At 63.4% G+C, this 21,974-nt stretch overlaps 4 protein-coding genes across 6 annotated transcripts in view; 2 read left to right on the top strand and 2 right to left on the bottom strand.

The window, feature by feature from the left end:
• Positions 1-24: 24 nt before the first annotated feature.
• On the top strand, positions 25-7,290 carry LHX5 (LIM homeobox 5). The gene is made up of 5 exons (XM_042031114.1): positions 25-274; positions 2,024-2,247; positions 3,480-3,757; positions 4,907-5,072; positions 6,046-7,290. Exons 1-5 carry the CDS (start codon positions 102-104, stop codon positions 6,411-6,413), a joined length of 1,209 nt encoding a protein of 402 aa, XP_041887048.1. The 5' UTR covers positions 25-101; the 3' UTR covers positions 6,414-7,290.
• A 3,300-nt stretch (positions 7,291-10,590) lies between these two features.
• On the bottom strand, positions 10,591-14,808 carry SDSL (serine dehydratase like). The gene is given in 10 exon segments (XM_042031113.1): positions 10,591-10,879; positions 10,994-11,118; positions 11,200-11,345; positions 11,347-11,428; positions 11,540-11,628; positions 11,871-12,010; positions 12,100-12,139; positions 12,244-12,429; positions 12,717-12,763; positions 13,578-14,808. Coding segments are annotated over 8 exon segments (984 nt in total). The 5' UTR covers positions 12,412-12,429; positions 12,717-12,763; positions 13,578-14,808; the 3' UTR covers positions 10,591-10,685.
• Positions 14,809-15,256: 448 nt separating this feature from the next.
• PLBD2 (phospholipase B domain containing 2) lies at positions 15,257-19,204 on the bottom strand. The gene is made up of 12 exons (XM_042031112.1): positions 18,966-19,204; positions 18,713-18,806; positions 18,456-18,614; positions 17,949-18,049; positions 17,332-17,546; positions 17,168-17,262; positions 16,937-17,097; positions 16,737-16,832; positions 16,422-16,493; positions 16,170-16,322; positions 15,901-16,063; positions 15,257-15,777 (listed from the first exon to the last, which is right to left on the bottom strand). Exons 1-12 carry the CDS (start codon positions 19,166-19,168, stop codon positions 15,610-15,612), a joined length of 1,680 nt encoding a protein of 559 aa, XP_041887046.1. The 5' UTR covers positions 19,169-19,204; the 3' UTR covers positions 15,257-15,609.
• A 1,693-nt stretch (positions 19,205-20,897) lies between these two features.
• SLC8B1 (solute carrier family 8 member B1) overlaps positions 20,898-21,974 on the top strand; it is a 6,893-nt gene continuing 5,816 nt past the window's right edge. For 2 of the 3 annotated variants that reach the window (XM_042031109.1, XM_042031110.1), the window contains exon 1: positions 20,898-21,530. In XM_042031109.1, coding sequence (XP_041887043.1) covers positions 21,402-21,530 — 129 coding nt within the window. In that variant the 5' untranslated portion in view covers positions 20,898-21,401. The remainder of the gene's footprint in view (positions 21,531-21,974) is intronic. The other variant, XM_042031111.1, reaches the window with a different exon arrangement.

Here is a 21,974-nt window from a genome sequence, read left to right as displayed (position 1 = left end):
TTTTTTTTTTTTTTTTTTTTTTTTTTTTTTTTTTGCCGCCGCCGTTTGCCGGCGCGGGGCTGGCTTCTCCTTTTGAGCGTCTCCATCCCCCGGCGGAGGTTATGATGGTGCATTGTGCGGGCTGCGAGAGGCCGATTTTGGACCGGTTCCTACTGAACGTCTTGGACAGGGCATGGCACATCAAATGCGTCCAGTGCTGCGAGTGCAAGTGCAACCTGACCGAGAAATGCTTCTCCAGGGAAGGGAAACTCTACTGCAAAAATGACTTTTTCAGGTGAGTCCTCACCCCCACCCCAGCGAGGAGCGGAGGGTGCGGAGCTCCTCATCGCGCCCGGCCTCCGCCGCCTCCCTGGGGTGTTCCCCGGAGCTCTGGGGAGCTCAGGAGGGTCCCCTCCCGTCCCTCGCTCCGCACCGCCCCTGCCCATCCGCTCCCTCGGGAGCACCCCCCGGCCCGGGGAAGCCCCGGAGGGACCCGGCGGCTGCGCTACGGCCGCTGCTGCAGCCTGAGGTGACGGCGAGGCTGTGCCCCCTCCCCATCTCCCCACGACCTTCCTCCGCCAGCCCCGGGCCCCGCTCCGCCGGTGCCACCACCCGCCCCGTCGCGCCAGGCCTCGGCGGGCACCGGGGGACCCGCTGTGTGCCCCGCTCCGGGCCCGGCCTGGCGCCCCGAGCCCCCTTCCCGGGACCGCAGGCCCCGGTGAAGACGGTGGCCAAATCCTCCCCCCGCCCCTCCGGGGGACCCCGCACCTTAAACGCCCCTAATGACCGCGATAAGGTGCCGAGAGGAAATTAGGGGCCGGCATGGCAAAGGGGGGCGATGACTTATGACTCCTAATGCTCGCACTACATCAACGTCACGGGGAGCAGCGAGGGAGGCAGAAGTTGCGCCGCGGCCCGAGGGGAAAAAGGGGGGACCCTGCGTGGGCGTCCCGGGGCCTGGCAGCCCCCGGGGACCTCGGGGACCCGGCAGCGACAGCCCCTGCTCACTGTTCTGGGGGCAGAATTTTTGTTTCTGTGGGAGTTTTTTTGTTAATTTGGGGGGTTGAGGGGTTTGGTTTGTTGTTTTTTGGTTTGGCTTTTTTTTTCCTTGTGTAATTTTCTTTTTTGTTTGTTCGGTTGGTTTGGGGTTTTTTTGTTGGATTTTTTTGTTTTTGTTTTATTTTGCTGTGTTTTTTATCTTTTGTTGTTGCTTTTTTTGTGGGGATTTGAGTTTTGTTTTGTGGGAGGTTTTGGTTGTTTGGTTTTGGTTTTTTTTCCTTTTTTCTTTTTTCTTGGGAGGTCGTTCCCAGCCGATTCGGATTCCCTAGAAATTTTTTTCTTTTTTCTTTTTTTTTTAAAAAACCATCTCCTTTGGAAAAAAAAAACAAAACAAAAACACACCTAAGCCCAGACCTGCTCTGGAAAGGAAGGGAAAACCCGACATTTACAAAGCACTCCCCCCGATCTGGAAAAATTCCCCCTCGGCAGAGCGGGATGGGCTGAGGACCAGGTTTGGGACCGTGGGACGCTTCGGGGAGCGCAGCCCCCTCCTCCGCCGCCCGTTGTTCTGATCCCCGCACCCGCCGCTCCCTTTTTCCGTCTCTCTGGCCGTGATCAGCCCCGTTTTCTCCCCGGGATTTTCAGGCCGGTGCCCCCGTTCCCCTCCCGGGAGACACCGGCTGAAACGAAATCGTGTCCCGCGGAGCGCGGAGGGGCCTCCCCGCCTCCCTCCCCTCCCTCCCGTCCCTTCTGGGGCCAAATCCGGGCGAGGATGCTCGTGTGTGTCCCCCGCGGGTGGGGACACCCCAAAATTGCGCTTTTCCCGCAGCCCAGCGCCAGGGCTGCGCGGGGATGAAGGCTCTCCTCATCCTCGCCCCAAAGGTGCGAATCGCCTGTTCCCCCAAATCTTCCATCAGGAGATGCTGGAGAATCGGGCTCCCGCGGTGGGATTTGAGGAGGGGGGCTCGGTACAGCACACACACACAGCCCCCGCCCAGCACATCGCTGCCGGGGCTCCAGCTCTTGCTTTTCTCCCCCTTCCCAGGAGGTTTGGTACCAAATGTGCCGGCTGCTCCCAAGGGATCTCTCCCAGTGACCTCGTCCGAAAAGCCCGGAATAAAGTCTTTCACCTGAACTGTTTCACCTGCATGGTCTGCAACAAGCAGCTTTCCACCGGCGAGGAACTCTATATCATCGACGAAAACAAATTTGTTTGCAAAGAGGATTATTTGAACTCTCCCAGTTTGAAGGAAGGCAGCCTCAACTCAGGTACGAGCGGCTCAGCCCGCCCACCGCTCCGTCCCCTCCGTCGGTTCCTGCCGGCGGCACCTCCCGGCCGGGCAGGAGGTTTGGATCTGTGGGCTGAGGGGCTGCACCCCGCGGCCAGCCCGACCCCCCCGGTAATCCCTGCCACCGGCACCGGCAGGAGCGGGCAGCGCCGAGAGCGCCGGGCACAAGCCCCGAGCTGCCGGTACCTTCCCGGCCGGGAAGGAGGTTTGGCTTTTTGGGATGAGGGGCTGCACCCCGCAGCCAGTTGATCAGCCGGGGGAGGGAGGGATTTGGGGTGAAAGGCTTCGAACCGGGTGGAAGCCTCTGTGACACCCCCCACGTGGGACGCGGACACGCGTGGGATGAGCTCCCCCCTCCAGCCCTGGCTGCTGCCCCGCGCACGGCCCCTACGGCAACGGGGATGCGGGGCGGGGGGAACCAGGATCCCCCCAAGGGCCGGCTCGGGAGCCCCTCACTCCCCAGAGCCCCCCCTGCGAGTGTGCCCGGTCCCCCCGCGCCGTGGGCCTGATCCTTCGCCTCCTTTCACCCAGAGGCAAAGCTCCCATTTGACTTCCTTGGAAGCTGTCTCTGCGTCAGGAGAGCAGGGCCAGGCCCCCTCCTGCTGTCCCAGCCATGCCGGGCGCCCCTGCTCACCCCCTTCCGTGGGCTCTCTCTCCGTCCAGCACCCGGGGCCGGATCCTGCCACGCCAGTCAGTGGGGCCGCTGCTGTGAGCGAGGCGAGTAGAGCTTGGCCTTGGGGGGGTGCCGGCTGCAGGGTCCCCGGGGGGAACTCGGTGGCTGGGGGCGGGGGGTGAGCCAGGCTCAAGGCAGTGACCGGGGACCCCTCAAACCCCGACAGGGACCGGTTGCATTTTTCCCAGTGGCGCATCCTGCTTCCCGGCACGGGAGTAGAGGGGCAGCGCCGGGGGCAGCGGCGGGCCTGGGGGATCGCCCCCTCCCCAGCTGCCCCCCGCGGGCACGACACGGTGCACAGGGCTGGAGCGGGCGGCGCTTGCCCGGAGCTCCGCGTGGTGTTGGGGGGGGTGATGCTTTAGGGGAACCAGCGGGGCAGAGGCCATCTGCACCCCTTGCTGCTCTCCAGCACCCCCCAACCCCTCTCCTGGAAAGCAGCCGGGCCGGGTGGGCCGGGGGGGGCAGAGGAGAGGGGGGTCAATCTCTCCCCTAAGTCATCCACCTCCCCCCCCCCTTTCCTCTCTGGGTCTCCTTTACAGTGTCCTCGTGTACAGACAGGAGTTTGTCCCCGGATCTCCAGGACCCCATGCAGGACGACACCAAGGAAACGGACAACTCGACCTCCTCGGACAAGGAGACCACCAACAACGAGAACGAGGAGCAGAACTCGGGCACCAAGCGGAGGGGGCCCCGCACCACCATTAAAGCCAAGCAGCTGGAGACCCTCAAAGCTGCCTTCGCCGCCACCCCCAAACCCACCCGCCACATCCGGGAGCAGCTGGCCCAGGAGACCGGCCTCAACATGAGAGTCATCCAGGTAGGACAGCCCCAGCCCACCGGGAGCGAGGGGAAGGGGTCCTGTAGGAGCCCAGACAGTTCAAGGCTGGGACAGTGACCCCCGGGTGCCGGGAAGGGGTTGGGACACGGAGGTTGGTCCCTCAAGGAATGGGAACAGGCGAACCCCATTCGTCCCCTGCCAGCGTCACTTCAGGCCCAGGCCTGCACCCACCCCACGCTCTCGGGGGTGAGCGGGGATCCCCCACCCCGTGGGAAGGGATGAAACCCGTTCCCAAAACACGAGGCAGCCTGGCTTTGCGTGGAGCCGAGCAGGATCCCCGGCGCGCTGGGAGATGGATGCTCCAGCCGTGCAGAAGCGAGGAGCATCCATCGCGCTCCGCAGGCAGCCGGCTCTTTCTCACCGCGCTGCCCCCGTGAAGAAAATCCCTGCGGAAATGTAGGGATTAATGGGCTTTAATAGCGGCATTAATAGGGGAGGACTCTCCGGCTTTGCTGGTAGCGGAGCTGCGATTGCCGGCTCCTGGCAGAGGGGAGCACGAGTCCCGCAGGAGAGTGCTGTGCTCGTAGCCCTGAGCTGCCCCATCCCTGGGGGAGCGAGACAATAATCCAGACGCCCCACCAGGCTGCTGAGGCGTGCGGTTCGCATGAGGCAATGCCCGCGGAGAGGCAGCCACGTCTCCCCTTTCCCTTTTATTCCCATCCTCACCGCCGGCTGTTCTGACCCTGCCTGCTGCCCCAGGTGCTCATCCCTCTGCTCCCCGCTTTCTGCCTGCTTCTGCCATGATCCAGAGTCCTATCCCCTTTTTCCTTCCCACGTTTCCTCCCTTCTTCCCCCTATCCATAGGGGAAATTTCCCCCTCCTGTGTTTTTCCAGCTGCAGGGACTGAGAGAGATGCATGTGGGAATGCAGCTGGGGGAAGGAAGGGCAGGATTTTAATTAACCTGGTTATTTGTGGGGTGCGGTGTCCCCATGCACTTTTTGAGGTATCAGCAGCAGGAAGGAGGGGTCGGTGTTGGTAAAAAAAAATACCCAGATATTGGAAAACCCGTGTGGATGCAAGATTTCCAACGCTTTCCCCGCCCAGACTTTGGGGGGTGGGGTGTCGCTGACCCAGAGGGGTCCCTGCTCGCCCATCCGCGGTGGCCACTGACCCCAGCCCGGTCACAGGTGTGGTTCCAGAACCGTCGGTCGAAGGAGCGGCGGATGAAGCAGCTGAGCGCACTGGGCGCCCGCCGGCACGCGTTCTTCCGCAGCCCCCGCAGGATGCGGCCCCTCGGCGGCCGCCTCGACGAGTCCGAGATGCTCGGCTCCACGCCCTACACATACTACGGAGGTGAGGGGCTGCCCGCGGGGTCCCTGCCCTGTCCCCGCTCTCCTCCTTTGTTCCTCACGTCCCGCTTCTCCGCGGGTTTCCCCCTTTCCCCGCCCGTGCCCACACGCGTGCCTGCAGCCGCGCACACGCAGATCCACGCACCCCCACGCCACCCCCCCGCCACCCGCGGCATTGCGGGGCCCTTCTCCCGCGAACAAAGCCCCAGCTGCGGGGCTTTTGTCCCCCTTTCAGGCCGCATTTGTTCCAATTACCTCCCGGGCCCGCAGCATATGGAAGGTCAGTGCGGCCCGGCCGCCCCCCCGCTGCCCCGACGGGACGCTATGGGCGCAGCGGGGCGGCCCCGCGCCTCCCCTCTCCTCCCGCTCCCCTCAGAGCCCCCCCAAAAGCTGCATTTTCAAAGCCTCCCATCTGACCAGGGGCTTTCTAGGCACCCCTTGTTGCCCTGCAGTTAGTTTCTAGATCCCTTCCAAGCTGCTTAAACACACATATAATTTCCACATTATATATATATTTTATATTTTTTCCTATTATATATAATTTCCCCAATGTATATATATATATGCCCATTATATACATTTTTCCCCGTCATATATTTATTTTTGCCCATTCTTATTATATCTATCTTTTCCCCATTCCATTTTTACATACATATATATTAATATATACACGTTGGTTTCTTCCCCACCATTAATTAAGCACTAAACCGAGCCCATTTTCCCGGCCCCCTCAGCTCTTCCAGCCCGGATTCTTCACCCTCCCTCACTCCAGGCTGGGCAAGGAGAGGGTGATGGGCAGTGCAGTCCTGGTTCGACTCAAATCCCACACGCCCTTTGGGTCCCACAACCCCCCTTTGGGAGCCAGCAGAGCGTGTTGGAGGGGACAGCACAGGGCTGGTTTGGGGTGCGGTGGGATTTCGGGAGGTTTTTAGCCTCAGGAGACCAGCTCCATCCTTCTTCCCCCCCGCCTCCCACAGATTACCAAGGTGACTACTACGGGCCGGGAGGCAACTATGACTTTTTCCCCCACGGGCCGCCCTCCCAAGCCCAGTCCCCGGCCGACTCCAGCTACCTTCAGAACTCAGGACCCGGCTCCACACCCCTGGGACCCTTGGAGCCCCCCCTAAGCGGACACCACTCCTCAGAAAACCAAAGGTACACGGATATGATCTCGCACCCCGACACCCCCAGCCCCGAGCCGGGGATGACCGGCTCGCTGCACCCCATCCCGGGGGAGGTCTTCAGCGGGGGGCCCAGCCCGCCCTTCTCCATGTCCAGCAATAGCGGCTACAGCGGGGCTCTGTCGCACCCCAACCCGGAGCTCAGCGAGGCGGCGGTGTGGTAGGCCCGGCGTGGGCACGCGTGTGCGTGTGCGCGGGGGAAACCCCCCCGGTCCCCCCAGCCCACGCGTGTCCCCCCCCTCGCGCCGCACCAGGGCCGGTCACGTCCCCGTGGCCGGATAAATCCCCCCCGCCCGATGCCAAAACGCATCCCGGCATCGCCCATCCTCCCCGTCCCTGCCCCACCGGGACCCTGGGGCCGCCCCGCTACCTCCCCCCTCCCGGCACCTTCCCCGACACTTGGGGGGGCAGAGAAAGGTGCCCAGCCCTGCAGACCCCGCCGGCGTCGGGACCAGCGCCTCTCGGACCAAAGCTGAACTCGCCTGGACACAGGTCCCACCGCCCCGGCGGCACCGGGGGAGGGGGCTGGGGCAGGGCTCCCCCCTGCTAATTAGCATCCTTTTAAATTATCCCTTACCACAGGAGGGGGGGGGAATGGGGAATAGCAGGAATAAACCCCCCCGTGGCCCCTCCCTGCCCTTATTTTTATTGTTCCCGTTTTACTCCCGAGGAGAAGGTCGGTTCGGACCCGGTTTTTGGTGGTGGGGAGGAGGAGGAGGGGCTGTGCGGGGGCAAGGCCCGGGGCTGCCCCAGTGACTGGCTGAGATTGGGCTCCCACGTGGTGGAAAAGACACCAGAAAGAGGCAGAAACAGGAAAAACACAACAACAGCAAAATAAAACCCCAAACAAACAATAAACCCCAGAACTAAACCAACCCAACCACAACAGCAGAAATTTCACCCGAGCCTCGACGCCGAGTCCCACCCCAACGATTCCCAGAGGCTCCGCCAATTTACGGATGTATTATAGTTTTTGCTTCTAGTTTCTTTATTTTGTATAAAGGAGAAACAAATAAAGTATGTTTTTGTGTTTACTGATTATTTATTGTACTTTAGTCATCGGAGGCTCCGAATTTTTCTATTTTGAAGGCAGGGAGGGGATGGCACCAGGGAGGGAGGTGAGAGGATGGGGGGGGGGGGGGGGTGGGCAGGGTGGGAATAAAAGGAAAGAGAATGGAAAAGGAAAGAAAAAAGTTGTTTTCTGAAAGCGTCGTGGGTTTCCTGTCCCCACTGCCTCTTGCGGAGGCTGTTAGTGTGAATGGCTCTTGTTGTTCAATGTGAATAAAAAACCTTTTAGTTACCTACTGTTCGGTCACCTGGTCCCTTTCATTTTATTTTATTTTGATTTGTTTTAACACAAGGCCGTGAGAGGTGCTGGCCGGGCTCCCCCACTGTCACCCAGCCCTGCGTGGGGTCTGGGGGAGCAGCCCCAGCACGCCCTGGGGTGAGTGATGTGCACCTGTACGAGGTGATGCTGCTGCACCACCCCCCGGTATCCCAGTGCTCCCCGTTTCCTGCACTCCCACAGCTCTCTGGCACTGGGAAGGGGCACATTACCCAGCTCAGCGCCTTCCCCCACAGCAGACAGCCCAATGCACAATTTCTTTCCCCTGGGGGGGCACCCAAGACCCTCCCAGAGCACCCCAGGGGCACCTGCAGCCCTGCTCGGGAGTGCCTCCAGCCTCGGGGGTCAGCTGGAAGTGGACATCCCATGTGGGGGTTCATCGATGCCATCAGCAGCTTTTGCCCCATTTTCCCTGGTGGCAGCAGGCGGGTCTCCTCCCCAGCACCCCAGCTCACTCCCCTTCTCTCTCCTGCTTTCTATCCCTTGAGATACAGAAATAAAAAGTCCCAAGCAGGCTGCTGCTCTGAACTAATATTTAAAATGCAAAATCATGGCAGAGTTTTCACCCCCCCGCCCCCCCCACCCGCTCCTTGTCTTGCAGTAAAACGGTATAAACAGAATAAATTACCTTCCCTTGCTGGCTTACGAGAGTCCCTCTCTCCTGACCTGAATTTTAAGTCCTGGCTCGGTTGTAGCACGGAGCACCGATGATTTATGGAAAGCCAGCCACTTCTCTGCATATTTTCTCTGTTCAGTCAAGTGGTGGAATTTATCCTTCCTATACCATTACTGGCATTAATAACGGGGTGGCCAACGAGCCAGGCCAGGCCCCGAGGGAGCCCTCAGCCAGGAGCTGGGGTCAGCACAGACACTGCTGTCCCCTCACTCCCCCAAGAAAAACACCTTCTCCCCTTTTCTCAAGTGGGGAAACTGAGGCAGGAGCACAGCTGGCTGCTCCCCTCAGCGCCAGCACTTCCAGGTTGTCCATGCTAGCTGGTGATGGGGACTTTTTATAAGGACGGGGAATGTGTTGGTAAATAACCCCCTCCCGGCATCATTTTGAGGATATAAAATGGAACACAAGGTCAACCACGAGATGAACACTGGCTGCTACTATTATTATCATCATTATTATTGTTATCATTATTACTATTATTTCAGAATTCAAGGCATGGACCTGAGGGTGGTTTTTAGGCTGCTGGGACACCCCATCTCTGAGCCCTAGAGAGAAGAGGCTGCAGGAGGGGTTGGGGATGATGCCCCAGGCTGCCCCCTCCCAGGCCGGAGGCTGGCAGGAGGATGGGGCTCAGCAGGAGCAGCCACCAAGAGCAGGGATGATCCCCCGGCACAGAGGAGCTCTGCAGCTCCGAGCCGGGTGCAGGAGCCAAGGCCGGGGTCCCCATCATCCCAGAGGTCCCAGGAAGGCAACAGCTCTCAGGATTCCTGCCTGTCTCCAGCTGCAGAGTGACCACAGGTGACCCCCCACCAGCTGGGGCCATGCAACCCCATAGGGATACCCCCAGACCACCTGCAGGCCCACATCCCTGCCAGGGACTTCCAAAGCCCAATCCCCCCAGCTGGCACCCAAAGGCCAAGTGCCCCCTCAGGACAGGGAAAATCTCCCTGTTGGGGTGCCCGGGGGAGTCACCACAAACCCAAGTCATGCCCATGTCACCACCAGCAATGACTCTTCCATGGGACCTGAAGAAACACCATCATGAGCTCCTGATTCCTCTGCTCCCCCTGAGCAGAATTCCAGGAATAAATTCCTTTTTAGAAGCTGTTGGGCAAACACCAATGGTATTCTCTTCTTTTTTTTTTTTTTTCTGACCTTTTTGCCGGTTTTTTTGGAAGGGGAAGGTCTGCAGAAGGTGGAAAGTAATCAGGTTTTGGACCTGGGATAAAAAATAGCTGGAGTAGGTTGGGCTGACTCTGTATAATTAATAGTGTGCCTCGTAATAGGATTCTCCAGCCTTCAGTGCTCCCTGGAAACACCTTTTTACATAAGATATTGCTCACGATGGAGTGGCAGAGTTTTGATTTATGGGGGTTTGGCCTCCAGGAAGCACCTGGGGAGGTGGCCTGGCCAGTGGGAGGTATAGGGGCAAGGGGCTGAGGGCAGGGAGGGGGTTTCTGGGGGGTTGGCAGCCAGGTCAGGGGAAAGGGCTTTGTGGGGGGATGTGGGTGAGCTGATCCTCGGGCTGACACCCCTCTGCTCCAAAAGGAAGGAGGACGAGAGGGGTTTTGGGGCAGCAGAAGGCTTCTCTCCCTGCCCAACCTCACGGGGTGGCGCTCAGGGCACGGGCTCAGCAGGGGAACCAGGTGGGGCTGGGGAGCACCAGCAGGAGCAAGATCTCACATCACCCGGGAATGGGAGGGAGGAGAGGGGAGAACTGTTGAGAGGACGCAAAAAAACCCCAGGAGGCGCCACAGCAAAGGGCAAGCACAGCACTCTGGAGTGGGAACGGGGGAGAGCCGGAAGCCGGAGGGAAAGGGAGGATGGGAAAGAGTGGGATGGGGGGAAAAGAGGGCTCTTAGGAGGTCTAGGATGGGGTATATCCCCTCCACATGTTGGAGCACCTCGGAGCCCGCAGGTGTTAAACCCAGCCGGGGATCCCCGCGGATAAATCACCGTAACAAGCGCGTAGTTCTCGTCCGGCCGCAGCCAGCGCGGCAGGAACGGGAGAGGATTGTAATAATTAATAATCATTAGAATAATAATGCATAAAGACAGTAGCAAAGTAATTAGTCAGAGAGGGAGCGCTTGCTAATTGAGGTGGGGAGCTGCAGCCCAAACAGCCTGGGGAGGAGCAGGGGGAGGGAGGAGAGGGGGGCAGAGGAGGATACCTGGTGAATCCCAGGGGAAAAGCGGGATGTGTGGATCCCGGTCCCGCCCTCAGCACAGGCAGCGCCCCGGCTCCATCCCTGCCTGCAGTGCGAGCCCCATGCCTCAGTTTCCCCAATCTCGCTGGAAAAGGCTGCGTGAGGAGTCCGGCCCCGCGTGCCCCGGGCTTTATTTTGGTTATTTTGGAAGGAAAGCAAGCAGAGTGTGCCAGCCAGGCTCTGTCACCTGCCCTACCCGGGGCGGGCATCACTCCATCCCCAGCTGGCTCTTCAGGGCCCGCAGCTGGGCCGAGTGGATGTTGCTGCCGCCGCACACCACGACCACCACGGAAGCCAGCGGGGTCCGCAGCCGCCCCTCGCTCTGCAGCCGCTGCAGCCGCCCCGAGTAGAGCACGGCCAGGGCGGCCCCGCACGCTGGCTGCACCAGCATCCGCTCGTCGTCTGCGGGGAGCAGAGCAGGGGGACATTGGCAGCGCCCGCGGAGTCAGAGTTCCCCCAGCACCCCGACTCCAGCGACCCCCAAGGTCCGGCGGTGTCCCCGTCACCCCCGCTCACCCAGGAACTGCTCCACAGCCCGCACGGCCTCCGTGTCCTGCACCACCTGCGAGATCACCTGGCACTCCTGGGCACACTCCAGCGCCCGCGCCGACACCGTCTTGGCTCCCAGGCACTTGGCCACGCTGGGACGGGAGGGGACAAGGCGGTCAAGGCGAGGACACCCCAGTGAGCCCTGCCAGCTCGCTGCACGCGTGGCTGCTCACCTGGTGATGTCGGGCAGGGTGACGAGGCGGCCGGCTTTGAGCGCCTCGTGGAAGCTGTGAGCTCCCTGGGTCTCAGCGGCGATGATGGGAACATCCTGCCAGCCCACCTGGTGCAGGCCAGCCACGACACCGGCCAGCAGCCCCCCCGCCGCCCACCGCCATCACGATGGCACCTGGTTTGGCCTCCAGAGAGTCCTTCAGCTCCCGGACCAGGCTGGCGTGACCCTCCCTGCAGGGTGAGGGGGGCAGGAGGATGCAGCCTGGGGTCATCCCGGGCCAGCCTGGATCCCATCCCAGGGATGGGGAGCGGGGGCAGGAGCTGAGTCCTGGCAGCACTCACCACACCAAGGGGTGGTCGAAGGGGTGGATGCTGACCCAGCCCTCTGTCTTAACCAGCTCCTGGGCTCTCCTGTTGGCATCATCCCACACCTGGGGGGAGCAATGGGGGTTCAGCAGGGCTCCATACAGCCCTCACAACCCAGGGATGGTCTCTGGTCACTGCGGGGCTGGGGGACACCAGAACGGGTGAGGGTTCCCAGGCTGACCCTGCTGTGATGTCGGGGTGCAGGGGATGCAGGAGGGGGACAATTTGGCATGGGGTTTGCCAAGCACTGATGAGCAGGCTGAGCTCAGCCCCCTCTGGACCCCCCAGACGCCAGTTTTGGGGGTACCTTGCCATAGACCTCGACTGTCGCCCCCAGTTCCTCCAGTTTGCACACGGGGGTGGGGCCGCTGCTGCTGGGGACCACCACGGTGATGGGCAGCCCCAGCTTCCTGGCTGCGTACGCTGCTGCCAGCCCCGCGTTTCCCCCTGTGGAGAGTGAGGGACCAGGCAGGGCTCGACCCCCTGGACATCCCCAGATTCCTCAGGAGTACCCCCCCGGCTCGGGATGGAGTTACCTGAGGAGCAGACGAAGTGGCGGCAGCCCTTCCTGGCAGCCTGAAAGGCAGGAGAGAAAGAGGGAAGGGGACGGCTGCGTCCCCCGCCCTGTGCCCCCCATGAGGGCAGGAGCAGCCCCCTGCACACACCATGCCCACACTCACATCCTGGCAGAGGTGCCCGATGCCCCGGATCTTGAAGGAGCCCGAGGGCTGGACGTTTTCCAGCTTCATGAAGACCTTGGTGCCCACGGCCTTGGAGAGGGGCAGGCTCTCCAGAACGGGCGAGACGACGTGAAAGGGCTTCTGGCCCCCGACTGGCTGGGCTGCCATGGCCTGACAACGGATGCTCTGCTGGGGAGAGGTGCTGGAGTCACCAGCTGCTCCCCACGGGTCCCCCCCCCTCAGCCCCGATGCCCATTGCGGGCTCGGGGCAGAGCAGAGGAGCTCCTCGGGAGGGACAGGGCTGTTCCCAGCTTTCCCTCCCATCTCTAGGATGCAGCAGCACCGACGGGCTCTCCCTGGGAGATCCCCGGGACAGGCTGTGCCGCCCCCTCCTCCATCCCGCCGGTCCCCACACCCCCGGTGTCCCCAGGCGCCCCGCGCGAACCCTGTCCTGCAACCCAGGCGGGGATTACCTGGTGTCCCGTGGGACCCCACTGAGTGTCCTCACCCACCGCCGAGTCTGCGGGACACAAAAGGGACAGGTGACGTCGGAGAGGCCGTGCCGGTGTCCCCACGTCCCCGTGCTCAGCCACGCAGCTGGCCAAGGGGCAGGGGTCAGACATTGCCCCGGCCCCGCTGCTTGCTCAGCGCTGGGTGGGTTTTACAGCCGCGGGGCTGGACTGGTGCCGAAGGCGCCCAGCCATGGCCGGGCACGCTGCAGGGTGACGCGGCGGGGACAAACACGTGTGGCCCCGCCAGCCAGATCCCGGCAGCTTTCACATGCCCGGGAGACGGGATGTGGGCTCCCAGGAGATGGGGGAAGAGGAGAGGCAGCTCCCAAATTACTTTGGGGACCCGCAAGGGTTTGCACTGGATATTATCAGGTCTGGCCAAAAACTCATACCAGCAGATTTTAGGATTTTGCCTCTGAACCCCTGGTGTAGCCAGGGCAGCCTGCACCCCCCAAATCCCCAGCCAAGACACCCCTCACTGCCTCCAAATGAGCCATCACATCCCTCTGCCCACCCTGCTAAGCCCCCATCCACGGCAGCCCTTGGATCCTCTCCAAGCTTCACATCTCAGGGAGGCTCAGCCCCTCCAGCTGGGGGAGACCCCCGAGATGAGGCCCCCCCCAGCTCCAGCTGGCCGTGCCATGCTGGGCACCCTGTGGACGCACGTCACCCCGTGGAGAGGGGCTGTCCCAAGTGACCCAGCCAGAGCCTGGCCCAGACCCAAGGTCCAGCAGCCCCCAGGCAAAGCAGAGCCCCCTCCTTTCCTCTGGGACCCGTCCTTGTCACCCAGCCCTGGTGACACCCCCAGGGTAAAAGTCCTACCTCTGCTCTGAGGGGCTGGTTCCGTCCACAGCAGGCAAGGAGGAAGAAGGTGGGATTTGGAAGAAGGCCCAGCCCTGGCTCACAGCCCCGCAGCTGCAGAAGGTTCCTCTGTTCCTCTGGCCAAGTGGGAGCAGCCTGGAAGCAGAGGGTACAAGGAGTCCCGAAGGGGGGACACTGCACTGGAACCAAACACTCCAAACTGGGTGCACTGAGAGCCCCACACTGTGCCCAGTTCTGACCGAGGGCCAGGCAGACAGCAGTGAAACCAGAATACGGGATTTCGGTCCCCTGACCCAAACTGTGTTGCAAAATTCCCCAGAGCACCACTGCTGACAGGCACTGAGCAGGGGCAGAGCTCTGGAGAAGACGAAGCTGGTGTTTGGTGGCAACAAAACATCGCTGCTTCCCACATCATCACTGGGCTCCCGGGTGAACAGCACAGAGCACAGCACCTCTGCACAGAGTCACGCTGCTTTTGGGACACAAAAAGGGACTGGAAAGGTGGGAATGAGGAGGAGCTCTTGAATGGGGTTGAATGGGGGTACCGGGGGGGCACAGCTCCAGTCCCTCTGGGGGCCTTTGGAGCAACCTCCCCCACCCCCCCCCCCCCCACCCCACAGTAGGCAGAGAGAGGATGGGACGGTGGCAGGAGCTAAGAAAGAGATGCAAGAACCTCCCCCCGCTCACAGGGATGAGGCTGGAGACGCCCTTGGGGAGGACACCACATTTCAGCTCAGCCCTGGAGTGCTCCAGGGTCCCTTTCCACCCTGCACCCACCTCCCTGTCCCTCTTCTGCTCCCCTTTGGCTCCATCCCTGCCCTGAGGAAGGCATGCCAGGCTGTCACCTGGTCACTTCCCTCAGCCAGGGTCACTGGGTGACACTGTGGCAGCAGCTGGGATGATATTTAACAACATTCTGCTTATTTTTCCACTTTTAAGGAAATAAAAAAAGGGAATCAGCAACACTGTAGCATTTCCAGCATGCCCCGTTCCTCCTTGCTGCTCCCTCACCCAGTGGTGGTGATCTGTCTGGGGAAGCTGAGGCACGTGGACCCTAAAAGCAGCCCCCTCTTCCACAGTAACCCACACACCATGGAGACACCAGGGGACATGGGCTCTGCCACTCCCACCTTACCTGCAACCCATCCCAGCACAGTGGGGTATGGACACCCCACCTCCCCCAGGGCACCCAGCCCAGCCTCTGTGGTGCCAGCACCCCAATAGCCCAGACCTGCTCCCTCCCACCCCCCCGCAGCCCCCAGGGAGCCCCAGCCCCGGTGGGAACCTGGCACCTTCAAAGCGCTGCCGAGCCACCGCTCATTAATCCCCCAGTAATGACCTCGTTATTCCTAACGAGGCAGAGCGGATCAAGGGAGCTGCCTAAGAGGATTTTGCACCGCGGGTTTTGGGGATGGGGACACACAGGTGCCAGAGGAGAGGAAGACAAAAGGCATGAGGATGGCCTCCCCCTCCTGGGGGGTGAGCGGTGGGGCTCCCCCATCCCAGCAGCAGAGAACCCTTCACAGCCTGCACCCCAAAAGACCCGGCCTCACTGGCCATACACCCTCCCACCAGCAGAGAAGCAGATCGCCCTGTTAATGGGGAGGGGGCAAGACCCCTGCGAGAGCCCAACCCTAATCCAAGCCACCAAAGAATCTCAGCAGAGAGCAAAGCACAGCCACCAGCACAGAGCACTTTATTTGCCACAGCCAAACCAGTTCACGCCCCTCTTCTCCACCCTGAGGGCGAGCCCCAGCCTCCCAGGACCCCCCTTTTCTGGGAAGAGCCCCCCCAAACCAGGCATCAGCACCCAGGGAAAGGGCCTGGGATTGGAGAGCCCCATGGCAGGGAGGGGATACGCTGGGCTTGGCCCCTTGTGCAGCACAGCCGGGACCCTGAGAGGCAGAAAGAGCAGGGGGCTGGGTGTATGACAGAGCTGAGACCCGCCCACACCCAGCTGCCCCCACAGAGGGATCCCCCACAGGACAGATGCCCACGGACGGACAGACAGGACCAGCCCGGCAGTGCCTGCTCAGTCCCAGTGGACCTTGACTGGGGGGAAGGTCCAGAGGTCGGGGTGGCCCATGTGGAGCAGGGAGCTGCAGGGGGACGCGCTCCAGCGGAAGGGGGGCACGTCGTCCCAGGCGGGGCCGCTGACCGCCACCAGCCCGAAGGTGGGGACCATGGCTGAGGAGGTGACCTGGAGATGGGGACACAAAGCAGGGCAGCGAGTCAGCACCAGGAATAGGCTGCACAGCCCGGGAGAGCTGCTGGGGGGTGCACCCCCAGGGAGGAGACCCCCAGGGCTGCCTGGCTCCCACACCTTCATGTCGATGCCGCCGTGGCAGCGCTGGCGCAGGGCAGGGAAGGGGTAGGTGCCGTTGGAAGGGTTGAGGTCGGAGCGGGCGGAGATGGCATTCTCAGCATTCTGGGGGGGGTCACAGCCCCTGCACCACGACAGCGGGTCCTGCAGGTAGTTGTTGGACCTGCAGAAGGGCCAGGAGAGAGCCACGGTGAAGACATGGGAAAAATCTACGGATCACAGAAAATTCCTTGGTGGAACAGGCGGGTTTGGGGGTCCCCAGCACGCACCGCATCAGGCGGATCATGGAGTCAAGGTCGTGGACCAGCGTCTGGTTCCGGCGGAAGATCTGGGCACGCGGGTTCTTGTCGTAGGTGAACCAGTCCCCGTATTTCCTCACCAGCTCCAGGTTCCCGCTGGCGTTGAAGATCTCCTCAAAGTACCTGGGGTGGGGGCAAACAGCAAGTTGGCACCAAGCAGGTGCAAGGCCAGCACTGCTGCCCCTCGTTACAGGGCAGGCTGTGGGGAGTGATGGCACTTACGGCACGTTGTAGCTGGCCCAGTAGCCCTGCTGGTACAGCAGCTCTGTCTGATCGGCCACCACCACCAGGCCCCTGCGCTGGGAGGAAGAGCACTGGTCAGAGCAGAGAGGGAAAAAGACACTGGGGACAGTGGGGGACATGCTGGGCTGGGGGGAACACATCCTGGGGGTCACCCATCACTTCAGTACCAGCATCCCCAGATGCCACAGACACACCCCGTCGCCCTGTGACCACCCACTGGGCTGGGGCAGGCCCCACCCTCCCCAAACCCACAGGGATGAGAGAGGAGACAGCAGGGGCTCAGGAGCCACTCACGGGATCTGCTCCAGCACTGTCAGCACACCCGATGCTGGGCTCGCTCTGCCTGGTGTGAAGGCATTGTAGTCCACCACCATCCACTGGTTGTTGTACCTGGCACGGAGAACAAGGAACGCATCCCTCTGGCAGCCTGGGCACCCTCCATCCGATCCCACCCCTCCAGGACCAGTTCCCAGGCCCCATCCCACCCCACTCACGTGCCGCTGTTGAAGCGTCGGAAGACCGCGGCCCACTCGGGCCCGCTGCGGGCCAGCCTGTTGGCCACGATGTTCCTCAGCCACTCCAGGACGCTGCCCCGGGGGTCCAGGTACTTCCAGAGGGCCGGGTTGTTGTTCCCAATGGTGGTCTCCAGTGCTACCTGCAGGGGAGGGAGTGATGGGGAGGGCAGCAGGGCCAAGGAGAGGTCCCTGAGGACCAGACCCACTCACCAACCCACTGCTGAGGATGTAGAAGTCATCCACGGAGAAGATGGTGCCAGGGTAGGAGGAGAACACCTGGACGCTCCCAGGGATCTGAGACTTGCCTGGAGGGAGGATGCAGAGGCATCAGGAGGGGCTTGTGAGGCGCAGCTCCCCCAGCCCAGCCCACGCACCGCCGGCCGAGGCGCGGAAGGGCAGCGTGTACTTCTTGATGATGCGCAGCATGGCCTGGTAGGAGGTCCAGGTGTCGTGGGCCACCAGCAGATCCCGGTGGCCCGGCAGCAGCTTCACGAGGGCCGAGCAGGAGCCCGAGCCCAGGACACGCTGCGGGGAGGAGCGGTTCAGGGCAGACTCCAGGTCCTCCAGGTCACCCCCCAACTGCAGCAGCCTGCAGGGAAGCAAGGCCTAAGATGTCAGGTGAGGGACGCCCCAGCCCTGGAGCTGAGCTGGCTCAGAGCTCTCTGTCTGTCCATCTCCACCCCACCCCAGTGCAGGCACTGGTGCTGGGAGCACCCTGGTAGCAGGAGGAGGGAAGAAAGGGGGAGCACAGCAATGGGGAAACTGAGGCAGGGGCTGTGGGGGGAACCCACCACCCAGCCCATGGTGTGGGGAACAACCTGCCTTGGCTCCGTCCTGCCCCAGCAGCAGAAGACAAGTGCCCAGAAAAGGTGGACAAGATGGACTGCGAGCAGAACTGGCTGTTCCCACACATGCAGGAATTGTTCCCACAGCACTCCAAACCCTGGGACAACCATCCCCCATTCTCCACCACCTCCGAGAAGGAGCTTACAGGAAGCCAAAGGGTGCCAGGGTGATCCTGTCCCTGGGGAAGTCCAGGCGCCCATTGTAGCTGTCCTCCAGCCCTTTCAGCTGCAGCAAGGCCAGGCGCACCTGGGGACAGGGGAAAGAGCTGGCACCTGGCTCCTGCCAGGAGGCAGGCTGAGAGGTTTTGGGGACAGGCTCCCTCATTCCCCCAAGAGACAGAGCAGACCAGCTGGGTCTCAGTACCGCTGCAGAGGCACAGGGGGGAAGTGTCACCGTCAGCAAGGTCATGACTCAGCACCCAGGGCCGAGGGTGACAAAGCCGCCCCCTGTGCACCCCAACTGCAGCATGCGAGGCTGTGGCTGGGAGAAAGTCACGAGTCACGTCTAGTCACCCCAGGAAGGAGGATGACCACATCCCTGTCATCCCACCTGGAGCTCGGCCAGGACATCTTGGTGCCCTGTCCTCTCCTCTGGATTAAAGCCCCAGGAGGATACAGGGGGGGTCCCCGGGGTGGGGGTACCCCATCCTCACCTGGTGCCAGTACTCGGGGTCCTGCCCCTTTGCCATCTGCTCCTCCATCCAGGCCAGATTGGCCTCCAGGTAGTTCCGCAGCTTCTGGCAGTACTCGCTCTCATACTTGAAGGGGCCGCAGTAGCCCACCATGGTGTTCATCCAGTGCATGTACATCAGCTGGGGGACACGGCCGCGATGTCAGTGGCAGGGGACAGCCCGGGGAGGGACCATGTCACGCCCCCCGGGACCCCACTTCTGGAGGGGTCCCCCCTTACCTGCTCGGTGACGGCAGCCTCGGCGAGCCCGGCGGCGTAGGCCTGCAGGCTGTCATTGTACGAGGCATTGGTGGTCACCTCCAGGAAGGCCCAGCTGTGGGGACACGGTCACGGGGAGTCACGGACACGGGTGGGACGGGGCGCCATCACGGCTGAGGCAACCCCCACCAACCCATGCCCGCTCGGCTCCATGCGACCCCCGTCCCGTCCCGTCCCACGCGGGTCAACCCGTCCCGCCCCGCCCCGTCCGTACCCGACGTGCGGGATGCGGTCATCCAGGCTGGCCCAGGCGACGGCGGCGGGGTGGCGGCCGGGGAGGACGCGCAGCCTCTCGGAGCCGGGCTCCAGCAGCACGGAGACATTGCGGGGCACCGGGGACGGGGCTGCGCCGGCCGGGACGGCGGAGAGGAGCGGGGACAGGAGCGCGGCCACCAGCAGCGCCCGCGGGGCCGCCATGTCTGGGACAGCGAGGGGCGGGGACAGCGAGGGGCAGGGCTGGGGAAGGCCACGCCCCCGCCGCGCCGCCGGGGGTGAATGGGCGGGTCCGGGGGTGGGGCTCGAATGCGGCCCCGGCCCCAGCGGCGCCCGCGCGGACCGATGGGGCGGGGTCAGATTGGGGCGGGGCGCGGCCGTGGCCACGCCCCCAGCGGCGCCGCCGCGCGTGAGTGGGGCGGGACCGGGTTCGGGCGGGGCGGGGCGGGGCCGCGCCCACAGCAGCGCTGCTCGTGTGCGCGCCACGCACGGGGCGGGGCTCGGGGCGGGGCTCCCGCTGTGGCCACGTCCCCCTCTGCGGCCGTGGGAACCCCCGGCCCCCCTCACAACACCCCCTGTCCCCCCTATGCTGCCCCAAGACCCCACGCTCATATCCCCGTTCCTGTCTCGCCTCTCCCAGTGCCACGCCCACGGGAGATGTGCGCAGGTTCCCCCCCTCCCCGCCCTTGCGGAACACGCGTGGACCCTCTCGGGTGGGCACCCCGGCCCCCGGCGTGTCCCCGTGTTCGGGGAAAGGTGCTGATGCTTCCCTTGGGCCCCAGCCCCGCGGCAGCCCCGGCCTCGCGCAATCCCGGCCGGCGCCTGTTTACTGCCTCCTGCTCCTCCTCCTCCTCATCTGGCGGGCAAAGTCCGCGTCCGGCGCGGGTGTCCCGGGGAGGGGGCAGGCACTGAGGGCTTGGACCCCCCACCCGCGTGGCAGAGTCACGGTGGGGTGCACGCAGTCACCCTGGAGAGTCCCCCGGTGCAGCTGGAGAAGGTGCCACATGCCCTGTCCTGTTCTGGGCAGGGCAGCGTCCCAAAGGCACCGCTCGTGTGCTGGAGCCCAGCACGTCCCAGCAGCTCCCAGCTGCTGCTGGTGAATTTGCCAGTACTGTCCAGTGCCCACCCCGCCCCCGCGCTCGGGCACCTGGACCCGGCCACTCGTGGGTGCAGAAGCCAAGGGAGGTGCACAGGGACCCACGCCATGGGGCAAACACCCAAATTTGGCCTAAAACCAGAAAAACCGGTTAAGAAAGCAGCCATATCCCAGCGGGGTCTGGGGGCCATGCCCCGTGCCCGCTTCTGGCAGGGCCAGAGCCTGCACCCAGTGGATGCCACCGGCCTTCGGGTCTTAGGGGGGACCTAGTATCCTGGGGGAGACCCACCCAGCTGGGCACTGCCTTTATTTTTTACTTTCCTTCCTTTCACCTCTCCCCAGGGAGAAGGGCAGAGTGCAATTTTGTGGAGAAACTGGCCAAGGTGGGAAATGGATCTCTGAATGCCATTAAGATCTTGGGGCTCCGGCCATGGGGGCCAACCTGCACCCCACAAACAGGGCATGGGGCTTGCAGGCGGCACGGTTGAGGCTGGGGTGTCCTGGTGCAGACAGGGGCACCAGCAGCAGCCTCGGCCCCTCTGAGGGGGTCTCGGACCACCGGCACGGTGCCGAGGCTGCCCCACCACGGGACACCATCCCCGGCCATGCCTGCGATGAGCTCGCCCGTTCTCAGAGGGTCACCCCAAAGGGAGGATATAGGTGGGCGCAGCACCAGGGTGGGTGTCCCGGCCTGAGAGGGACGGGACGGAGCAGAGAGCCGCGTGTGTCCCATCTCCGCAGCCGCCCCGCCAGCCGCGTGGGAAAGTGTCGCTGTCGCTTTAAGGGCGGAGGGTGGCGGCCCCTTTAAGGCGGGGGGACGGGGGGGATCAGCTGCCCGCGCACGGCAGCGGGGCCGCGCCACACGGTGGGGCCGCGCCGCGGGAGGGGTCCCCGGTACCCCCTCCGTCCCCGCATCCTTCCCCGCATCCATCCCCGCATCCCCGCTCGGCACTCCCCACCCCCCCCGGCGTCCCCGTCCCCACCCGCACCGCGGCCCCTCTGTGCCCTCGGGGGTGCCCCCCGCTCCCCTGGTCCCCGTCCGTGGGGTGCGGGTGCCATTCCCCCTCCCTCCGCTCGGGGTGGCCCCGGGCTGAGCCCCCCGGCGGGGCCGTGGCGCGGCGGCAGGGGCTCAACGTGCCCGCGGGGGGCTCTGCTTTTTATCCACTTTATTATTTTTAGCATTAATTTTAACTTCCACTTTTATTATTAATTTTTAACCCCTCCTCGCCCCTCCCGGGGAGCGCGGGATGGGGGTTCGGGGGCAGCCCCCGCTGTCTCCCTCCGGGGGCCGCTGCCGGCGGTAGGTGCCCGCCGGGGCTGTCCTCACCAGGGCAGGGGACCATGGGGCCGGGGCCCACGGGGTTGGCCGGGGCGCTCAGCCTGGCCGGGGCACTGCCAGCCGGGCCCCCGCTGCTGCTGGACACGGTCCCTCCCGGGGGGGATGCTCTGAGCCACGGACGGGGCCTGGATGTAAGTCTGGGGGCTGCGGTGGGGTTTGGGGGGGCCGCCGGTAGGGATTTGGGTGCTGCCGGGGTGGTGGGGTCCCGTCCCGGCCCTGCTTCCCCTGTCCCCGCCAACGCAGCAGGGATCTCACCAGGATTTCTTCTGCTGCTGGTTTTCTCCTCCGAAACCCTCGCTGCTTGCCAGGCCGGCGCCTTCCCATGGCCCGCGGTGGGTCTGGGCTGTGTGGGGACAGGGATGGGGCGCGGCTTTCCACATGTGCTGGGCCTGGCACGGAGCACGGATAGGGAAACCGAGGCAGGGATGAGAGCGACCTGCCGAAAGCAGCCGCGCAGAGCGGCAGGGTGCCCGTGGCAGCCCTCGGGAGGGCAGTGGGTGCTCGGGGTGGGCAGTGTCCCCTCAGGGCGGGCAGTGGGTGCTCGGGGTGGGCAGTGTCCCCTCAGGGTGCACATG

The sequence above is a fragment of the Corvus kubaryi genome, unplaced genomic scaffold, assembly GCF_017639235.1.
Source record: "Corvus kubaryi isolate FWS band 111438036 unplaced genomic scaffold, C.kubaryi_AGA036_p1.0 37337, whole genome shotgun sequence".
Classification (NCBI taxonomy): Eukaryota; Metazoa; Chordata; class Aves; order Passeriformes; family Corvidae; genus Corvus; species Corvus kubaryi.
This window is presented reverse-complemented; position numbering and strand designations above follow the sequence as displayed.

What these genes read in the sequence shown, in the direction of transcription:
- LHX5 (XM_042031114.1), top strand. Translation starts at nt 102, where the DNA reads ATGATGGTGCATTGTGCGGGCTGCGAGAGGCCGATTTTGGACCGGTTC. An exon ending in TCAACATGAGAGTCATCCAG is followed by an intron (nt 3,758 to 4,906) that starts GTAGGACAGCCC and finishes GCCCGGTCACAG; the next exon opens with GTGTGGTTCCAGAACCGTCG. An exon ending in GCCCTACACATACTACGGAG is followed by an intron (nt 5,073 to 6,045) that starts GTGAGGGGCTGC and finishes CGCCTCCCACAG; the next exon opens with ATTACCAAGGTGACTACTAC.
- PLBD2 (XM_042031112.1), bottom strand. Translation starts at nt 19,168, where the DNA reads ATGGCGGCCCCGCGGGCGCTGCTGGTGGCCGCGCTCCTGTCCCCGCTC. An exon ending in ACCCCGAGTACTGGCACCAG is followed by an intron (nt 18,050 to 18,455) that starts GTGAGGATGGGG and finishes CCCTGTCCCCAG; the next exon opens with GTGCGCCTGGCCTTGCTGCA. An exon ending in ACGGCGGCATCGACATGAAG is followed by an intron (nt 15,778 to 15,900) that starts GTGTGGGAGCCA and finishes CCCCATCTCCAG; the next exon opens with GTCACCTCCTCAGCCATGGT.